This window comes from Amia ocellicauda, chromosome 18, assembly GCF_036373705.1.
Source record: "Amia ocellicauda isolate fAmiCal2 chromosome 18, fAmiCal2.hap1, whole genome shotgun sequence".
NCBI lineage: Eukaryota > Metazoa > Chordata > Actinopteri > Amiiformes > Amiidae > Amia > Amia ocellicauda.
This window is the reverse complement of record NC_089867.1, coordinates 820,276-842,950: the sequence shown is the minus strand read 5'-3', so window position 1 is coordinate 842,950 and position 22,675 is coordinate 820,276. Positions and strand designations below refer to the sequence as shown.

The 22,675-nt window shown below is 38.5% G+C and overlaps 1 protein-coding gene across 1 annotated transcript in view; it reads left to right on the top strand.

Moving 5' to 3' along the window:
- virma (vir like m6A methyltransferase associated) overlaps positions 1 to 16,467 on the top strand; it is an 86,107-nt gene extending 69,640 nt beyond the window's left edge. Inside the window, exons 17-24 of the mRNA XM_066690409.1 lie at positions 4,576 to 4,711; positions 5,046 to 5,201; positions 8,489 to 8,649; positions 10,480 to 10,576; positions 11,083 to 11,249; positions 11,872 to 12,203; positions 12,394 to 12,540; positions 16,070 to 16,467. Of these exons, the coding sequence (XP_066546506.1) occupies positions 4,576 to 4,711; positions 5,046 to 5,201; positions 8,489 to 8,649; positions 10,480 to 10,576; positions 11,083 to 11,249; positions 11,872 to 12,203; positions 12,394 to 12,540; positions 16,070 to 16,227 (1,354 nt within the window). The 3' untranslated portion in view covers positions 16,228 to 16,467. The remainder of the gene's footprint in view (positions 1 to 4,575; positions 4,712 to 5,045; positions 5,202 to 8,488; positions 8,650 to 10,479; positions 10,577 to 11,082; positions 11,250 to 11,871; positions 12,204 to 12,393; positions 12,541 to 16,069) is intronic.
- Positions 16,468 to 22,675: the final 6,208 nt, after the last annotated feature.

The following is a 22,675-nucleotide window of genomic DNA, read 5'->3' as shown; positions in this document are numbered from 1 at the left end:
GGAAAAAGAGGCTACAATTTGCAAAAGCTCACCAAAATTGGACAGTTGAAGACTGGAAAAATGTTGCCTGGTCTGATGAGTCTCGATTTCTGTTGAAACATTCAGATGGTAGAGTCAGAATTTGGCGTAAACGGAATGAGAACATGGATCCATCATGCTTTGTTACCACTGTGCAGGCTGGTGGTGGTGGTGTAATGGTGTGGGGGATGTTTTCTTGGCACACTTTAGGCCCCTTAGTGCCAATTGGGCATAGTTTAAATGCCACGGCCTACCTGAGCATTGTTTCTGACCATGTCCATCCCTTTATGACCACCATGTACCCATCCTCTGATGGCTACTTCCAGCAGGATAATGCACCATGTCACAAAGGTGGAATCATTTCAAATTGGTTTCTTGAACATGACAATGAGTTCACTGTACTAAACTAGCCCCCACAGTCACCAGATCTCAACCCAATAGAGCATCTTTGGGATGTGGTGGAACGTGAGCTTCGTGCCCTGGATGGATCCCACAAATCTCCATCAACTGCAAGATGCTATCCTATCAATATGGGCCAACATTTCTAAAGAATGCTTTCAGCACCTTGTTGAATCAATGCCACGTAGAATTAAGGCAGTTCTGAAGGCGAAAGGGGGTCAAACACAGTATTAGTATGGTGTTCCTAATAATCCTTTAGGTGAGTGTATATATATATATATATATATATATATATATATATATATATATATATATATATATATATAAAGTTGCAATATCTGTTTTACATCTTTGCCTTTTTTCCCCTCTCATATGCTCTGCTTTTTTCATAACAATAACTAATATTAAAAAAATGACATGCCAAAATTGAAATGTTAAATGATTCATATAAATGTATCAATTCAGTATTACATTAATTTGCTTATTTGACAGAATCGACAAATGCTTTAATTAGAAAATATTAAAATTTCACAACATTTGAGTATTCACCTGTCATTTAGAAAGCTATTGAAACTCTTCCTGAATGTAAAAAAATAGCATCATAGGTGCAGGCTGAATACTAGTATGACATTTCGCCATGACATGGATTTTGTCATACTGTGGATATTGTGATTAATTAATACATTTATGAAATAAAGCTTTTAGGCCTATATTTTCAAAATTCAAGAGGAGTGATAGTTTTCCAGATCTGCAGGGACACACTGACCCAGGGACACAAATGGAATTTGGGCTTAAAGGCATTCAAGACAGAAAATGGGAGACACTTCTTCACACAGAGAGTTGTTACAACCTGGAACAAACTCCCAGGCTGACAATTTGCAAACATCAAAAAATAGACATAGGATAGGATGCCATTCACTTTGATAATGGACACCAAACGAGCATGGAGGGTCAAATGGCCTCCTCTCATTTGTAAACTTTCTTATGTTCTTAATAATTTAAATTTTTACTATAAATATACTGTAGCAAAGAAAAAACACGTTATCATATTATTGCGCTATTTTGTTCACACAAGCTGACAAGGTATCCCGTCAATCTTGCACACTTTTCATCACAAACATTTCATCATAAGATTTCCATCATCAGTGACAATTAATCATCCAAAATTCAACAATAATACATTGTGATCAACATGTTTTCTGTTAGAAATCATTACTTAGAGTCACCAATTAAGTCCAGAATATATTAGCTTTTCTAAAAACAAATAGCGCTATAATAAATAGGAGATACAAGGTACACATTCACTTACAAACTGCATAAACAGGACTCTACACTTACTTTTTTCCTTAGGAGCACTGTGCCCCTAAATTAAAAAAAAATTAGGTCCAAAATTTAGTGGCGTGCACATACACACACAAAAAAATGGTAGCACATCATAATGTATGGTTCATATTTAATGCTAAAATGAAAAACAAATGCAACAATGTGCAAGACATTTAAATACAGTGCTGTACAGTGGAGCCTCATGGGGGGCAGTGGCTCAAACCACAAAAGGGGCAATTCTAGCGAAGTGCGGTCCTCAGGGGTCATATAGGGCACTTCGGGGGGGGGGGGGGGGAAGGGCAGGGTAAAGAAAGGGGCACCCCTGCCCCCCCCCGTGCACGCCCCTGTGTAAATACATGCACACACAGCAGCACTGTTGCAAACTCAAAACGAAACTCCAAACGAATCGAAACGTTTTCCATTTGTTTTAAAATTCGTTCTTTTGGCAACTTACTGTAATAAACTACGTTATGAACTAGTCTGTCTGAAATATATATAAATGTTCCTTCCCCGCTCATTTCAGATAACATATGCATAATGCTTGAAGCCTGCTACTATAGTAGTGAATAATAATCTTCAGAAGAATTTGAATAAGATGTGCACTTGCGTGCGTATTTAATTAGCCTACTGTGTTAGCCTATATTGTACGTTATTTAATACACTAACCTGTAAAGAAATCACACATAATGTGTTATTGAAACTATTACCACAGTATTAATTACAAAATGCCACCAACGCTTGTACCCCATTCATACAAATCCTAGGTAAAATAGACTACCTCTGTTGCAGGAAAGAAATCGGCTCTGTAGACGGGTTTCCCTTTGCGTACCTTTCATTTCAAAAAAATACACCATATGTCAAATTGGTGGCCTTTTTTCCTATGTCTGAATGGGGTATAAGTCTTTTCTTATTCAAATATGTGGAACAATATCTTGTATAATTAAAATGAGCTGAAATTAGAAGCCTCATCAGAAGCAACATTTTTATTTAATTTATGACAGGGTAGAAAGTTACAGAAATGTCAAAACATCGGTATCGGACGATTATGTAATATGAACATCGGCTATCGGTATCGGCCAATAATTTTCTTATCGGTGCATCCCTAATTCAATCCTACAGTTAGCCATGGCAGTTGTAGTCATTTTTGCAACTCTCATCTCACCCCTTTATATTGATAACTCCAGCTACATGCTGAGCTACAGGAAACTACCATGCCCAGAATGCATCACACTGTCGGCGTGTTTACATAGGGTGCATTCACTTTGAACAGACTTTAGTCATTCTGCATAGAATCAGCATTAGACCATTAACTCTTTACACTCCGCCCCATTATTTTCGGATCATCCACGACCCAATGAATGATTTGTATTTTTATCAAATCTATAAACTATACAGATGCTTGTTATAAACTAGAGACCAGGAGCTTTCATACGATGCCACTCTATGTACACAGGGTGTGAATCTTAACAAAGTTACACTTTGAGATGTTTACATTGTAATGACTGGTGTTATACTGAAAACAGACTGCACTTTTGTATTTTAAAAGTTGCTTTCCATGTTTTTGTGTTCAATTTTATTTTTTACTTATTTAATATCGTTTTATGTATTGTGTGTTTGCACAGTTTCGCCATAGAAAATAACATTTGCACAATAAAAATAATACCAAAAAAGCACTTTTTAGGTACATACTATGTCCAATACCTCACCCTTTCAGGATTTATAAGCTGAAAAGCAATCTTTTGTCATGTATTATTAATTATATTATTATTATTATTATTATTTGAAGGGCTCATCAAATGTAATACATTTATTTTTGTATATCGTTATATCATATATTATTATTATTATTTTTATTTCTTGGCAGAAGCCCTTATCCAACATAAGTTACAACATACAACATAAGTGCAAAACAAAGTGCAAAAATACAGTTAAGTACAATGCATCAAACATTACAAATTCAATTTACATAAAACATAGCAATTCAAAATATAATAAATTTTACAACTTCCAATTTACAATTTACACAGGCAAGTACAGTAAGTGAGGTCCTACATCCTGGATGGTAAAAGAACCTGTAGTTAATGTCCAGACAGTGGTGATATTAATTTCAGTTCATCTCCCACCCCGAATTTGAAGGCACCTTTGACCTCTAAAAATAACCTTTCATGTCATGTACAGTACTGTAAATTAGTCAAAGGAAATAGTGTTTTTTTAAATAAATCATTATTCTGTCTGATGCTTTAGAAATCCTTAGAAAAAGTGTATTTTTACATCTTTAAACATTTTACATCTTATTAAATCATGTTCAGTTAGTTTCAGATCCTGTGAAATAAGCACGTGTATTTAATTTTATATTCATAGGCTAGTTGAGCACTTTAATTTATTGAATGTTCAATTGTAGATGCAGATTTGTATTAGATTTTGGAATTATGCAATTTTATTTAAATGTGTTCTAGGTCTGAATCAAGTAATTTCTACATGCCTGTGCATTCCAAATGTAATTCATTGTAATTCATCTTGGCGTCTGCCAAGAAATAAATAAATCATAAATAATTGTGGCAAACATCAAATTATTTAGATTCCTATGAGCAAAAAAAAAAAAAAAATCCAGAATAACCTTTTCCTTTTGTGATAAGCTTTTAGATAATCAGAGTTAATTGAGAATTAGGTATGCTCAAAGAGGATACATTTGATTATTTGAGTTAAAAAAGGAAATACTACAGGCCTCTGAAGTTTTTATGATTATGTAATTTTTTTTTTTTTAAGTTGTTGCTGCTTCCATTATCCCTTTTATTTAATTAATTAAGCTTTTTCTGCTTTTGTCTCCTTATACAGTGCTCTGAAGAAACACAGTACTGCCCTGTGTGGATTAATCAAACGAGTAAACTTCTCATTTAACAAGGAATCTGCCGAGCTTGTGTCTGTCCTGCTGGACTTCCTCAGGCAGATCTTAAACACAGACTCCCTGGTGGTAACGTCAAGTATTTTTCTCTTATTAAGATAGTATTGACTTACATAGTGTAGGAAGGCTGCAAAGTGTGTTTGTCTCTAAATCAAAATTAAAAAATAACTTATCTAATTTTCATATTATGTTTATGCAAATGATTAACAATGAGTAAATAAACTTTTTTTTTCCCTAGAGTATTTCTGTCCATTTCCCTGTTAGTTAATAATCCAATTCTATTAGCATGAAGTGTGAAAATTGTCATCAATTCTTCTCTCTGAAATATCTTGTAAAATAATGGCATAGTTCGCCCTTCTGCCATATGCTCACACGTATACTGACAGCTATGCTGTGTATGCAGGTCTGCTGTGGGGATGAAGGTCCAAGCCCCATGGAGGTGGATGGCAGCAGCCCACCGCGCTCACTGGCTCTCAGTGCAGCTGAGATGAAGCAGCTCCTGCAGTGGAAGGACGACTCACAGAATCACCTGCTTCCTGAGCTGGAGAAACAGATTATGGTAACCTCACCCATTTTATATCACTTTTTTTTTTAAAGGTATTTTAAGAATTATTTATTGTTTTCTTTATTAACTAATGGTGTGTTGAACGATTTTTTTAAATTGATTCAAATTAACAGGGTTTATACAGGTGCTTGAAATCCTTGAAAATGCTTGAATTTTAAGGTGGTATTTTCAAGGTTGTGAAAGTGCTTGAATTTTGAATAAAGTGCTTGAATGTGCTGGAATTTTCTGAATATATATTTTATAAAATGTTCTAATCACTGTCATAATAAATCGGCAATCTGATTAAATGAATTGACTTCTGGATATAACTACAGTGGTTGCAGAACCAGTTGATTGCTTTATGCCACGGCCAGTATGACTGCTGTTTGATGTGCCGGTGTGTTTGACTAGCTGCGAGTGTGAGCCGCTGAGACAGCGCGGCATCAGCGCCCAGTGTGCAAATGTGCCACAAAGCTGCCGTTGTAAATAGGTGGCTCCATAAAATTGAATATACACTAGGGTTAAAACAAGGTCCACATTTGCGGACAGCATTGTAAGGTTTGCAAGACAAATATTCAAGTTTTCACTATGGGAATCTGCGCTGTCGAGTTATGCCAAAGGTAAACGGCAGGGAATTTTCCATAATTTCAAGTCATGAATGGCCACTGTCATGTGTTTGATGGTTTGCTGACAATTCCTCTTTCCGTGCACAGTCATGTATGTGCACGTCAGCGTCATGTGTGTGCGCCCGCGCTGTCGAGCATAATTTTTCTTAAGTTGCTTAACTTTTCTTTGTTTATTATTAATACTAAAAAAAAAAAAAAAATAGTGTATAGGTTTTCTACAAGTATATACATTTTGTAATTATGTAAATTAGACAAAACACACATATAAAAGTACTAGAATACGACGCATAATATTATACGAATAATCCTTTATTTTTCAGACATGCACAGCAATAAGCACAAACGCAACCAAGAGACGGAATAATAAGAATAACTGTTGCATATGTATATTCAATTGATCATTGTACATTAAATATTCAATAAACATTGATTTAATTAGAATTAAATTACTAGAAAGATAGATTGTAGAATGTAGAACATAGAATATGTTGAGCTGCAAAGAGATCTTAAGAAAGGGATCAGGAAAGCAAAGAAGGAAATAGAAAGAAACATAGCTCTTGGAGCTAAAACCAATGCAAAGAGCTTTTTTCAATATTACAACAGCAAGCGGTCAATAAAGGAGGAAGTGAAACCGATAAAGGGCAAAAATTTAGGTATCTTGGAAAATGAACAAGATGTGGCAAATGTTCTAAATGAGTATTTCACAGAGGTTTTTACAAAAGAAAAAACAGATGACATGCCACAGGTTGACAATCAGTCCAGTCAAACCCTAAGAGAGATCAGGATAAATGAGGAGGAGGTACTAAAGGGACTAGCAGAATTAAAAACCAACAAATCACCTGGCCAGATGGGATATTTCCAACAGTACTAATGATTTATAGGCCGCTAACTCAAATATTCCAAATGACACTTAGAACAGGGGATGTGCCAACTGACTGGAAGACAGCAAATGTCATACCAATCCACAAGAAAGGGGACAAAACTGAGCCAGGAAATTACAGACCATTACCTTCACGGCGTAGTGTGTTACCAATTGTTTTCTTGGTGACTATGGTCCCAGCTGCCTTGAGATCATTAACAAGATCCTCCCGTGTAGTTCTGGGCTGATTCCTCACCGTTCTCATGATCATTGAAACTCCACGAGGTGAGATCTTGCATGGAGCCCCAGACCGAGGGAGACTGACAGTTATTTTGTGTTTCTTCCATTTGCGAATAATCGCAACAACTGTTGCCACCTTCTCACCAAGCTGCTTGGCGATGGTCTTGTAGCCCATTCCAGCCGTGTATGTAGGTCTACAATATTGTCCCTGACATCCTTGGACAGCTCTTTGGTCTTGGCCATGGTGGAGAGTTTGGAATCTGATTGATTGATTGCTTCTGTGGACAGATGTCTTTTATACAGGTAACGAGCTGAGATTAGGAGCACTCCCTTTAAGAGAGTGCTCATAATCTCAGCTCGTTACCTGTATAAAAGACACCTGGGAGCCAGAAATCTTGCTGATTGATACAGGATCAAATACTTATTTCCCTCATTAACATGCAAATCAATTTATAATTTTTTTGAAATGCGTTTTTCTGGATTTTGTTGTTGTTATTCTGTCTCTCACTGTTAAAATACACCTACCATTAAAATTATAGACTGATCATTTCTTTGTCAGTGGGCAAATGTACAAAATCAGCAAGGGATCAAATACTTTTTTCCCTCACTGTATATATATATATATATATATATAGAGAGAGAGATTATATCCTTAACCTAGTAATCGGTGACGGTCTTATGTTATGGAATCTCTCTCAGCTATAAACACTTTGCATTAGTATCTGCTGGTCTCTGCTTTTTTATTTTTTTAAATAAATAAAGGACATGGTGATGGTTTAGTATTCGTATTTAAAAAAGCAGACACCAGCAGGTACTAATGCAAAGTATTAATAGCTGAGGGAGATTTCATAACATAAAGACTCACCGTTTACTGTGCTAAGGTTATAGGAACTTATATTTGGTTGTTTTGAAGAGAATAAACATGATGCTGTTTTGACAGTAAGTGAGCTTACTGAATATACATGGATTGACTCGTAGAACTTTGTTATGCTCTATTTTGCATATACTCGTTGAATGTACATGGAAGTTCAATAAAGAAAAGTATTGATGTCGTTTTTTATGTTTTGCATGTCACTAATTGTCACTAAAGCTTACTGTAGTTACTGTGTACTGGTGTTCACTAATTTTGACTGATTGCAAGATTGATTTATATTGATTTAATTTCAACCTGATTTAAGCCAGGTAACAACACAATGCCAAGTGTACATGAAGGCTCTCATGAAACATTTTTGGTGTTACAGCATAATAACATCTAATAGTGTGGTGAAATTATAATTTAATGTGCTTAGTTCAGTGCAGAAAAGTGTGCATTTTAGATGAGATGGTTTAGTTTACCAAGGCTGCGAGGTGCTGGAAAAGCTTTGACCGTGCACCTTGAAAGTACTTGAAAAGTGCTTGAATTTGACTTTTGAAAAGTCAGATGAACAACTGTGTTGACACACAAAACCTTCCCTATGTATTATAATTAAGCTCCATTACTGATAAACATTCATATTACTGATTTTATATTCTTGTACAACCACGTTATGTCTAATGCAGACATGTCAAATTCATGCATTGTTTCTTTGTTTAAACAGGAATTTTCCAAAGAGGATGACAGCCTTGAGACTTTATTGGAGAATGTTGTTGGACTCCGGCAGATGCTAGAGAGTGCAACTGATTCTCCACCTTCAAATGAACAAGAGGCAGAACCCTCACTGCCTGCCACTGAGAGTCTGCCTGTCCAGTTCAATAACAGGTACAGACATAAGAAAAAAGAAGATTATGATGATTCAATAATATTTATTGAGATTTGCATTTTGTATTTGTATTGGATTTGTCCAAATGGTCTTAGAAAAACCAATTTGGGGGCAGGGAAAGTATTATTAATGAGATTCCATAAGTCTTAAACAACAGCTACAAAAACAGAAAGACTTTATGTATCAGCTAAAGATAAATCAGCAATTTAGACAGTTACCAAAATTCTCATTAGAACTATAATATATAAAATGTATGAAACCTACAGTATTAGTACAATTGTATGTTACATTACAGTGTATTACACATCCTGTGCCTAAGTTAAATTGGTGCACTATACTTTATGAACAATTAATGAACAGATTAACACTGCAGAGAAATATACATAAAACAAAATCTATACATGTATACAAGACTAGTGTTTTGTAAAATTTCCTGTTCATATTTCTAATGTAGTTTTATGTACACTTTCAAAACAATGTCTCACTATAGACATAATTCACATTAAAATAATTTTAATCCAGGTAGAGAGAAATTAATCTGATTATAAATGAAAAAAAATGACACTTTTCAAGACGTTTATCAGCAGAACCACCTTTAGGACCAATTGTTTTTTAAAGCCCAGAATACCTCATCAAACAATTTTTGAACAACGTAAACATCTGCCACATAGATGATTATTATATTTCTTAGGAAATTATTACAAATTATCCCTGAAGAGTTGCAGAAAATAGCACGAAACTCTGTGTTTGGTAGTAGGTTGATTCTTTATTCCGGCAGCTGCAGGGGAGCCTCGACATTAAATCTCAACAATTCTAAGTTACGTTTGGTATTTTATGGGTTGTGTACAAGACAGAGAAAACGGTTAAATCCTTCTTGATTGGTTACAAACAAGCTTACTAAACAAATTGTAACTAATTAACAAGAGACATTTAAATTACTTACTATGTAGACTTTATGAATGAATAACCTCTTGGTCAAGGATGCTAACACAGCAAGTTTTGTTAAACAAGATGCAGTGAAACAACAGAATGCAGAACCTTAGAGATAAGATAGCTATAGCTATTTGAAATGATAGAAAGAATCTATACTGTTTAGAGAGGCTGTGTCATCCTGTACCAGGTCTAAAGAGTTACAGATAAACAGACAGCTTTAAAACTCTAGGAATGTGAAATATATCTAAAAATATAAAATTTGGTTCTTCAATCCCTTTCACTCTGTTGACTGTATTTGCATAAAAGTCTGTAATATTTTTGATATTTCTAAATGTTACAGTGGGACGTTATTTGAATTTAATAGTTAACTGCAAATGCCATTTTCTGTACATAAATGTCTGGTTTTATAAATGATGGATTAAGCAGCATACTAGATGTTTTTGTTTTTGTTTTCTCTTTAAAACAACGGTTCCCTATGTGCAAAGCTGCTGTCTTTTACATACACTTTCTCTTATTGCAGCAGGATGACTGACAACTTTCTTACAGGACACTATCATTTATTTGACTTGATTTTGAAGAACCAGAACAATGAGTGCAGCCTAATTTCAATGTGCCGTATTCAGTAAAGCCTTATTGTGTTACCTTCAAATATCCAGTCTTCAATTTACAAGTGATTTCCACTTCATATTTTGAGTTTTTTTGAGTTTATGGTCTGCCGGTTGTGCGTGTGCGTGCGTGTGTGTGTGTGTGTGTGTGTTGGCGGGGGGGGGTTAAAATTACCTGTGACTCAGTGTTGCTCAGACATTTTCAGAGAGCTAATGGTATCCTTAAACTTTAAGGCACTGGAGGGTTGGCTTGGCTGAAGGAGACTTACCTCTTGTTTGGTTTATTTCTAGGACTGTTTATGTCCTCTCTGATATGTTTGATGACCAGCTGAAGGCACTATGGTTTTCTCCCTTCCAGTCTGAAGAAATGGATGCTGACCTAGATACAGTGAGTTAGATACAGCAACTTCTAGGTTTCATCAGCATTTTTAAGAACCTCAGGCATTCCAACACTTTCATAAAATTGATTATTTTAACTGATCTTATTTGGTTACAGCAGTCTATTGTCTTGTCATGGGGGGTGGAAAGTTACAGTAAATACATTTAAAATACATATATTTTTTCCTACTATTTGTATATATTCAGTATATTGTCAGGCCAAGGATGTGAGGAGTTTGTGCAGCTGAATCTCTGGCAATTTGATACCAAATGCTTGTTAGCACACCATTTTTAATTTGGTGTAGAATTCTTTATGAACAGATTGGCACAGAGCACATTATAGAGTCAAAGAAAGGTATAAACAAACAGAAATGATGTAAGAAGGCAGGCATAATGCATTTAAAAAAGTAAAACCTTGAAACGTGTATTATAGCTGTCATGGTGGTAGGTATATTTAGGAGTGAATGTATTCTGTTAGGGGTCTTTTCCTAATTGAAAGCTCTTGTGATGGTGCAGGTGAAGGTGGATTTGGTGGGTCTATCAGAGGAGTGCTGCCCTGATTTTGACTTGAAGGCAGAGTTGGAGAAATCTTTCCTGACAGAGCCCACCTCCCCTGGACGGACAAAGGCACCCAAAGGTTTCAAGCTTGGTAAACACAAACACGAGACATTCATCACCTCCAGGTATAGAGCTACTATGTACATTTTTATTAGGAAATTAATTAGTTGATTAATTGTTAGTGATTAATGATTGGTTTGTATTTACAGATAATTGTAAACAATTTCAACATTATTCCTATTGAAAACAGAATCTATCTGACAATGTTTAAATATTGTAGTTTAAAGGATGTACACATTTAAATTTTAAGTGGTTCAGTAAGAGCCTAAACATTTTACTGACACTATAGAAATCAGTGGAATGGCTGTGTAATATTTACTATATTTACCTATATTCTCACCAGTCTACGCTGATTGACTGAATAAGAATAGTTTAATGAACAACATCACTAGCATTGTATCAAATGAGTGGTGTGAATCACATTGGGATCCATTTGATTCCTTTGTCTATCTTTGATTTTGTTCATGTAATATTTTTGCCATTTTTGTCATTTTAACTTTCACTTTTTCTAGTCTTTTCTTGTTATTCCAAGCATACATCTTTCCATGCTTTGTGTCGTCTGCAGTTTCTGTAAAAATTTTGTGTTTAGTGACCAAATTCCAGAGCCATAAATGAGCACTGATAGCATACTATCACCAAATACTTTGACCTCAGTCAGACTGTATCACGTTTTTATTCTTCCTCCAGTGGGAAATCAGAGTACATTGAACCTGCCAAAAGGGCCCACATCATGGCTCTTCCTAGAGGGAGAGGCCGGGGAGCTTTTGGACAGCTTTGTAGACCACATGATATTTTCCGTCAAAGAAAACAGAACACCAGCCGTCCTCCATCAATGCACGTGGATGATTTTGTGGCAGCAGAAATCAAAGACATTGGGCCCCCCACAGGCTTACTTCAGCCCAAAAGGACACCTAAGGGCTCCCCAAAGGTGCCCACTCGAGGGCTCTTCACCGGGAACAGAGGCAGCAGGGGAGTCTTCCATAGCCAGGCACGGTTCTTCACTCCCCCAGCTCCCAAAGGTGTGTTGGAAAACTTAAGAGACTAATTTATATTGCAAAGGATAGTTATACTCCTGAGAGTGGAACACAAAATATATAAGCTATATATAACATGAATATATTAGTTAATTAAAACTTTTATAAATGTGGTAACATGTATGAGAAATGGTTCATTCTGCCAACATAATTTATTAAGAATTCTGCATTCCAGGCAATTATAACAGGCGAGAAGGAGGCCGAGGGTCCAGCTGGAGTGCTCAGGTTGTCCCAGTGACACACCGAGGGACATACAGCGAGGCCAGGGGTGGTCAGAGCAACTTCACTAGAGGACCTCTCCCATCCAGACAACCTTCAGCAGGTATGCTCAAAGGCTCAAAAGCTGAATTGCATTGGCTAAAGGGGCAAGTTTTAAGGTTCAGATGTGAATTGATTTGGGGCAATATAATTTTTAGATTCTGTAGATACTGACCTACAGACTGAACATTGAACTGAACACTGACTTTTCTGTTCATTGTGAATAGGGTTTAATCAAAACATGTAATATCACTGTTCCATGAATAGGTTATGCATACCACAACGACCAAAATAGAATAATGTAAATCTTTTTAAATTAGAAATGTATCCATATTAAAAATGAATAATGTAAGACATTCCAGGATACCATACATTTATATAGATCCCACCTTTAAAGAATGTTTTTTAAAAAAACTACCCAGCGATGTGTCTGAATCGACAATTTGGGAACATTTATAAATAGACTGGCTAGGATCCTTGGATCACTTAATGGACACCAAACGAGCACGATGGGTCGAATTACCTCCTCTCGATTGTAAACTTTTAAGTTTTCAAAACTGTCCCACTTAGAATCAAATTACAAACCTGTACGCGAGGTTATAATTTGCAGTTATGTTGGTTGATGTATTTATTTTAATTAAAGCCTTTTAGTCACTGATACAACTAAAAAGACAAAGATGCACATACTCAGGTGTAGGCCTATCTAAGTACATTGAGTGTTTTAATTGAGTGATTGAGTTTTTGTTTTTCAGAGCCATTTTACCTGTCAAATTATTTTGAAATGGAGTGGTAAATATAAATTATATCCCATTGAAAAATATGTGCTAGCTACTTTACATTTGTGGTGTGCCAATGTAGTTTCCCCTTTGGTAGCCCATCAGACTACCACACATAGTAGTGAAACACCTATTCAAGTACTCCAGCTTAACAACCTCTATCTGTTGGGAATCAAATCTATTAATTTGAGAAATGTTTTTGGATCCATATTTGGTCAGACCTAAAGGGCTACCCAATCTCTTTCATAACCACATTTCTCCATAGAGATATCTTTTAATGCATAGTTTCTCATAAAATTATTTCTTGTGGCGAAGTTGTGTACTGAAATATTTTCCACTGGTTTGCAAAGCTGAAGGTGTGGTCTACCAACCTTTTTAGATTTTTCACGTTCAGTTTTTGAGCCTCTGTCAAAAATGTTATGGGTCAGTATCCTATCCAAGCTCATCTTACTGGTGTGCTTGTTTCGGTTTATTACAACATTCAGAATGCTGAAGGCATTCAGGTGTTTGCACCTTAACTTTTAGAACTGGAAAAACTAGAATGGGAGGTGTAGCTAAGAAAAGTAAGAACTGTTTTGTTTAGGGTAGGGCAGCTCATCTGCCCCAGTCAGAGCCCTGGCTTTATCAAGCTTCCAAGGTTGGATCTTTCCTGTTCTGTGTTCTCAGTTTAGTTAAAAAAGCATCACACTAACCCCAAAACAAGTATATGATGCTGTATACATTTTTGGGGAATCTGTGAACTAAGGTTTTTAATTTGTAAAATGTAAGAAAGCCAAACTATAATTATTTTAAAATGAATTTGATGACCCCTTTAATGAAAGTTGATTCTTTAATGTGTTTTAAAGAAATATAATATGACATGGGTCTGGGTTTGTGCAATAGGTCTTCAATATATCTTAATCAGCTATGTCAAGAGACCTAAAACTATCTTGGTGTCAGCCAGAGAAGAATAAATAATGGTTAGAAATGCATCTGACCGCAGGATATCCTGTATATTGATTTACTGAAGACTGACACTTAGTGGCAGTTCTGTATTTTTTTTAATTTATTTTTTAATGTTCTTTAGAGAACATCTTGCATAGCACATCCAAGTTTAGCTTGCAGTATTAACAAGTAACATATTTGCTCAGCACTGTATGACTGCTGGATCATTTGATAAAATAGGAATTACATACAGTGGGGGAAAAAAGTATTTGATCCCCTGCTGATTTTGTACGTTTGCCCACTGACAAAGAAATGATCAGTCTATAATTTTAATGGTAGGTGTATTTTAACAGTGAGAGACAGAATAACAACAAAAAAATCCAGAAAAACGCATTTCAAAAAAGTTATAAATTGATTTGCATGTTAATGAGGGAAATAAGTATTTGACCCCTTCGACTTAGTACTTGGTGGCGAAACCCTTGTTGGCAATCACAGAGGTCAGACATTTCTTGTAGTTGGCCACCAGGTTTGCACACATTTCAGGAGGGATTTTGTCCCACTCCTCTTTGCAGATCCTCTCCAAGTCATTAAGGTTTCAAGGCTGACGTTTGGCAACTCGAACCTTCAGCTCCCTCCACAGATTTTCTATGGGATTAAGGTCTGGAGACTGGCTAAGCCACTCCAGGACCTTAATGTGCTTCTTCTTGAGCCACTCCTTTGATGCCATGGCTGTGTGTTTTGGGTCATTGTCATGCTGGAATACCCATTCACGACCCATTTTCAATGCCCTGGCTGAGGGAAGGAGGTTCTCACCCAAGATTTGATGGTACATGGCCCCGTCCATCGTCCCTTTGATGCGGTGCAGTTGTCCTGTCCCCTTAGCAGAAAAACACCCCCAAAGCATAATGTTTCCACCTCCATGTTTGACGGTGGGGATGGTGTTCTTGGGGTCATTCCTCCTCCTCCAAACACGGCGAGTTGAGTTGATGCCAAAGAGCTCGATTTTGGTCTCATCTGACCACAACACTTTCACCCAGTTCTCCTCTGATTCATTCAGATGTTCATTGTCAAACTTCAGACAGGCCTGTACATGTGCTTTCTTGAGCAGGGGGGCCTTGCGGGCACTGCAGGATTTCAGTCCTTCACGGCGTAGTGTGTTACCAATTGTTTTCTTGGTGACTATGGTCCCAGCTGCCTTGAGATCATTAACAAGATCCTCCCGTGTAGTTCTGGGCTGATTCCTCAACGTTCTCATGATCATTGAAACTCCATGAGGTGACATCTTGCATGGAGCCCCAGACCGAGGGAGACTGACAGTTATTTTGTGTTTCTTCCATTTGCGAATAATCGCACCAACTGTTGTCACCTTCTCACCAAGCTGCTTGGCGATGGTCTTGTAGCCCATTCCAGCCTTGTGTAGGTCTACAATCTTGTCCCTGACATTCTTGGACAGCTCTTTGGTCTTGGCCATGGTGGAGAGTTTGGAATCTGATTGATTGATTACTTCTGTGGACAGGTGTCTTTTATACAGGTAACGATCTGAGATTAGGAGCACTCCGTTTAAGAGAGTGCTCGTAATCTCAGCTCGTTACCTGTATAAAAATCACCTGGGAGCCAGAAATCTTGCCGATTGATAGGGGATCAAATACTTATTTCCTTCATTAACATGCAAATCAATTTATAACTTTATAAGTTTATAACTTTATAACGTACAAAATCAGCAGGGGATCAAATACTTTTTTCCCTCACTGTAAGTAGTATCAACACTGAATTTACAAAAATATGGAAATTGTACAGTGGTGTCATATATAACTCTTCCGAGCAGTTGTCATGGCAGTGCTGAATAGTCCCGAGTTGTCAGCAGTTCTCAGTGATTGTATTTTTATCTTGCAGGTGCCTATCGGCTGGCTCCTCGGGACAGAGTACCCCGGGGTCGTGGGACAGGTCTGTCATGGGTTAGTGGAGGTGGAGGAGGGAGCTCCCGAGGAAAGTTCAGCAGTGGTGGAAGTGGAGGAGGGCGTGGGAGACACGTCCGCTCCTTTACAAGATAAATTCACACCTTAAGCCAGGGTGAATAGGAACCAGACACCAGCAGGAACTGCAGACCTGGGGTGAAAACTGTTTGATGCAAAAGTCAATAAGGCTGTTTTGTAAGGAGTTATGGCACTATAGGACCAATGTTCTTTTTGTTGTGCTGTCTTGAAACTATAAAGACTGTGTTTGGTTTCAAATGATGAAGTTTTTTTTTTTGTAATAAGTGTTGCAATTTCAATAAAGAGTATGTAACTAAATCCGGTGTTTTATTTTGTACAGCTGGATAAAACATTAATTCTTTACATTTTACATATTTTAAGTAAATATTTATACACCGATCAGCCATAACATTATGACCACCTGCCTAATATTGTGTAGGTCCCCCTTTTGCTGCCAAAACAGCCCTGACCCATCATGGCATGGACTCCACTAGACCTCTGAAGTTGTGCTGTGGTATCTGGCACCAAGACGTTAGCAGCAGATCCTTTAAGTCCTGTAAGTTGCGAGGTGGGGCCTCCATGGATCGGACTTGTTTGTCCAGTACATCCCACAGATGCTCAATTGGATTGAGGTCTTGGGAATTTGGAGGCCAAGTCAACACCTTGAACTCGTGATTCATCAGACCAGGCCACCTTCTTCCAATGCTCCGTGGTCCAGTTCTGATGCTCACATGCCCATTTGTAGGTGCTTTCGGCAGTGGACAGGAGTCAGCATGGGCACACTGACTGGTCTGCAGCTATGCAGCCCCATACGCAACAAACTGCGATGCACTGTGTGCAGCAATTTGAGCTACAGTAGATCTCTGATCCAGTCGTCTAGCCATCACAATTTGTCCCTTGTCAGAGTCGCTCGGATCCTTACGCTTGCCCATTTTTCCTGCTTCTAACAAATCAACTTTGAGGACAAAATGTTCACTTGCTGCCTAATATATCCCATCCACTGACAGGTGCCATGATAATGAGATTATCAGTGTTATTCACTTCACTTGTAAGTGGTCATAATGTTATGGCTGATCGTTGGTGTATGTTGGTGTCTGCAAATGTAACGCACAGATTTTTCACAGATCTGGGTAATCAAATTGAGATTCAATTGTTATTAGTGACAATGCAGTTCAGTTTTTATGGTTTTACACTTTATTTTTTTATTTTTCAAAAGAGGTGGTTAAATAGTAGATCGTTGTTTGTGGGGAGGTTGTTCACGATCAGCTTGCTGACTGGGTAAGCCCCAACTTAAGGAATCCCTTTTGAGCGGCTGACTTGCTGGCACCGAGTGAAGATCGAGGTCTCTATAGAGCAGTGTGTCCTCGCCGTGGGAGAGGTGATCATGTGCGAGAACATACGATCAGTCTCTCGAATGAATACTGTGGTTGTGTTTTTTTGTTCCTCCACTGATCTAGTACATTTTGTAGTTGAACATGGTGTTGTGGTCAAGGGATCATACACCCCGATCCTCCCCCTCGCTGCCCCAGCTCAGAGAGTCACCTTGTCTAATGTCCCCCCCTTTACGAGTAATGATGAGCTTGACTGAGAATTCTCCCGCTATGGCCAGCTTGTCTCCGCCATTAAGCGGATCTCTTTGTGGTGTAAAGCCCCCCCAATTGAAGCATTTCATGTCTTTCCGTAGACATATGTACATGATTATTAAAAACATGAACATGTCATGAGTATTTAAACGTTTGTTTAAAATTCAAGATCGAAGGTCATGATTACGACGGCATGAAGTGCTTTGATTGCGGGAGCAAGGCTCATATTGTTTGGCATTGCTCCAAACGACGGGAGAGACCAAAGCAGGAGGAAGCTACGGCTGCAGGTCCGAGCACTGCGCCCCCCAGGGAGGGGGTGTCTGAGCCCGGGCCGGTGGCAGTGGAAAAGTCACCGCATAGGAAAGGGTGGAGGAGGAGATGAATCTCAGGGAGGTATGGCGGGGGATGGTGTGGTGAAGGAACAGGTGGATCCTGGTTCGAGAGATGAGGTGGTACAGAGTGCGGAGGCAGAGCAGGAGAAGGTGACAGTGCAGGTAACTCAGAGCGTGTTGAAGAGTTGCGATAAAATAGCAAGAGACTCGGTGTGTGGTAGAAGGTTAATTCTTTATTCCAGCAGCTGCAGGGGAGCCTGACAGGAGAAGTTTCCTCAGACAGTCTCAACAATTCTAAGTTAAATTTGGTATTTTATGGGTTGTGTTCAAGACAAAGACAGTTCATTCCTTCTTGATTGGTTTTGTTATATACCAATATGTAGTGAAACAGAATGCAGAGCCTTAGAGATAAGATAACTATATTTGAAATTAGAGAAAAAATCTATACTGTTTGAGGGAGCCTTAACCAGGTCCAAAGAGTAACAGAGAAACAGAGTCAGATTTAAAACTCTAGGAATGTGAAATGTATCCAGAAATATTAAATTTAGCTCTTCAGTGTGGCAGATATAGAGGGACCGCAGACTGAAGTACTGTTTAAGAGACCGATGAGAATGAAAAGAATACAGAAAGCAGAGGATGGAGCTGCGATAAAAAATGCAGCATGGAGGGAGCTGGGCTGGCTCTGGGGGGAGGTTTACTACCTCCCACGGAGGTACCAAGCACCATTGAGAGCTCTGGACGTTGTAGTGAGGGAGCCACGGGGAGCGCCATCGAGGAGCTATACGGCACTAACAGTGACAGAGAGGTGGAGCTGACGGAACACAAGTAAGGAATTTCAAGGGGGGTATACTTTCACTAAGATCAGGAGTTTTCTGGAGACAACTTATGCCCCGTTTCCACTGGCGGACGCGTCCGGACGCGGTTTTATTAGCAGCATGGAGTGAAATCCACGTACAGAAACAATGACTGCTTACAGTTAATATCCGAGTGCATTAAAAACTTGGATTTCATTAGGACCAGTGCAGTGCTGTGACTAGTTAAAAATAAACTGAAGGATAATAATAATCAGATCGGTAGCAGCCGATTTTATTGATATTTTATGAACAGCTGGACGGTGTTTCAGGCTGTGTTTTGTGAATGGTGTGCAGGACAATCCGGAGAGACAGTCGGTATGAAGGCGAACATGATTAAGTTAACGTGTGTCCATTTACAAGTTAAATTAATGAATGAATATATAAATACAGCAGATCTGGGTTTCCCTCTAAAACATTAAGGACTGGTTTAATAAATGCGTCCATAAACGTGCACACTTTAGTTCAAAACCTGCTATACTGTAGCTGGATGATAAATTGTGAAATGTGTGTAACTGTAACTTGCCTTGGTTAAGGACGTCTGATAAGTAAATTATAAATAATACAGCTAAAAGTATTGTTTGCAGTTACAAATCTGCAGAAAGAGTAATAAGTTAAGGGGGTCACGCTGTGCCGTTTAAAATGCATATATACTAGCACAAATGATGACGATAATAATAACAAAACATTCGCTATTTAGTATTATTGATGCACATGGAAACGTATTCTTATGGGGACATGCTTGTCTGAATATAATGTCTAAACACGTTTAGCTCTTCCTAATATCTCTTAACAGAAATGTGTATTTATTACGCTGTTTACAATCATGTAAAGCACAAAGAATAAAATAGACACTCAAGTCCTCTCCACGTCAGGCTGTGTCACTCATATTGTTTCCGGTCTCTGTTTTTAACACAAACACAAACCAAACCCACAGTCGCTGCTCCTCCCATAAGAGGGACAGACTTCACAGCGGTTCTGGGACGTGTCTGAGGACGGCATGGCACGGCACGGCACGGACGCTTAAGCCAGTGGAACCGAGGCATAAAGGGAAGAGAGGGATTGTTGTGGAGGAATATTTTCTGATGTACCATTATTTACTAGTTCAGCAAAATACCTGATGAGAAAGGGGCATGGAGCAGATCGCTTCACAGACCAAGAAGTCTGGAGGATTAAAAGCCTCCTTAATTAGTTGAAAGCATCTTCTAAACATGTTTTAAATGGATGATGGATGGGGGTTGCTTTACTTCTTTTTGGTGTGTGTGTTGCTCAATCTATTTCCATAGTGGGTACAATTAAAGTAGGGAGTTTGAATGTAAATGGAGGCAGGGATGTGTTAAAGCAGGGGTTGTCAATTATTTTGTGTCAAGGGTCCAAATGTATTGGTCAAGGTTGCTAATTGCTAATATTTAATACATTTATTTGACAAAGTACAAAAAACATTTAAATGTAAATATTAGTATTAAAACAGATTCAGACTTTTAATTTTAATTTTTTACACTAGAAGCACATAGTACAGAGTGCAATAACGCAGCACATCGCAGCAAAATAATGATTCACGGACATTATTAGCGGAGGAGCATTTATTGCGATTATATATTTTTCGACTAAAAGTGTTCACATGGAGAGGCTGTCAAAATGCAGGGAAAGAGCAGAAACGTGTCCTGTGTGGACTGTACCGAGCTGTCAGGTATGCAGGCTAAATATATAGTGAATAGTTTATTGAAATACAAAGCTACAGTGAATACAAGCACCTATGTTGAAAACAAAGTTTCAACACTGTTTAAAATGTTTACTTTAGTGTACAATTATGTTTTGATAAATGCAATACTTATTTTTGAACTATAAAATATTGCTTTTGAGCATTATTCCAATATTTACGTTTACACTTTTACACTTACACTTAGTTTACACTTACGTTTCATTCTCTTATTGTATACCGTTTTTGAGCTTTGTTTTATACGATGGTTTGCCTTTGACTGTCATATCACAGCTGTTAAAGAGCTATTGGTTACAATGACCGGCTATGGCGCTTGAAGGTAGTTCGAAATGGCGGTGCTTCTAGTGTTAAAGATTAAAGATAATTGTAGGCATATAGATAAACATAACCAAAACTTTCAAGCATTTTGTGTCTTATTAGATTCAAGTCTGCCACTCCCCTTTGTCCCACTGTACATTGCACAAAATTAATGTTGAAAAATTAGGGCAAAGAGGATTGAGTAATTCAGGGTGGGGGGACTGAGGGTCCTCCCCCAGAAGATTTTGACTGGAGACCTGAAATGCGCCATTTCGAAGTTGAAAAACATAGCTCAAAATCTCCTTTAAATCAGGCAGATTTGGACTCAAACATATCTTAGTTTCACAACCACATATCACCAGTGAAAAATCACATATCAACCGACATTATGCAGCAAACTAGATGCGGTTTCTGGTGCTGGTCAATCACAGAGATCTATTTTGATGGAGCTCTGTAACTGAAACGGGTGAGGATGCAAAATTCTAGATTTGTGCACCTGCTAGAAATATGCGTCTTCATTGGAAATCAGCTGTTTCTGCTGCTGATTTAGGAGTTTCTAGGTGAATACAAGCTATGGCACTGTGAGACCCCTGGTCTTGTGTACGCACTTTTATATTTTGGTGGCGAGGTTGAAATATGTCCACACGACAAACGATCCACATATTATTAGCTAATTACCAGGAAGGGCTGCTACTAGGTTCCACACATTAACAAGCACTGAGTGCAACAAACCTCTGTAACATTACATTAAAAAAAAACAATCATGATAATAAGTTAATTACAATTATTCTCACAGACCAGTCAAAAGCGTCTGGCGGTCTGGATTTGGCCCGTGGTCCACCTATTGACTACCCTTGTGTTAAAGTATGTAAAGCAGAAACAACTGTCCATTATCTTTTTATAGGAGATGTACACAAACAGTGCGCTAGAGGCAGAATGGGTCACTCAGAGCGCAGGAGTTGCAGTTTTATTTTCAGAACATTTTTGATTAGATCCTGTTACAATGACTGATGTGATGAAAGGATGCCTGCTTGTTGTCAAGGCAGTAGTTGAGGGACGGTCGTTTGTTTGTCCAGCAAAGATGCTCTCAAAGACAAAAAGGCCGCAACTGGCTGACCTGCTGGGTGTCAAGGCGCAGGGGGCTCTGGTCAGGGCGAGCTTTCAATGTATGTCTCAGAGTGATGCCCCCAACCAGTATTTTTTCAGCCTGGAGAGGAAGCAGGGCCAGAGCCAGCTGATCCACTGCCTGCGCTTGGCTGCAGGGCGCGAGCTGCACCAGGCCGAGGAGATCCGCAGCAGGGCAGTGGAGTTCTACTCCCAGCTGTACTCAATTGAGGTGGGTGAGCCATAGACCAACATGCAGCATTTCTATGGAGACCTGCCGCAGATGCAGGAGGAGGAGCAGGCTGGGCTGGAGGGGGAGCTCACCCTGCAGGAGCTCACTGCTGCCCTTCATGGGCTGAGCACAGGGAATGCCCTGGGCAACGATGGCTTGCCAGTTGAATTTTATAGGACCTTCTGGAGTGTGCTGGGGCCTGACCTGCCGGCAGTGCTGCAAGAGAGTATCCAGCAGTGGCGCTGCTGGTGAGCTGCAGGTGTGCCCTCGTCGTACTGTTGTTATTATTATTATTATTATTATTATTATTATTATTATTTATTTCTTCGCAGATGCCCTTATCCAGGGCAACTTACAAAATATAATCACAATACAAAGTGCAAAAATACAGTGCAGTACAAGGCATA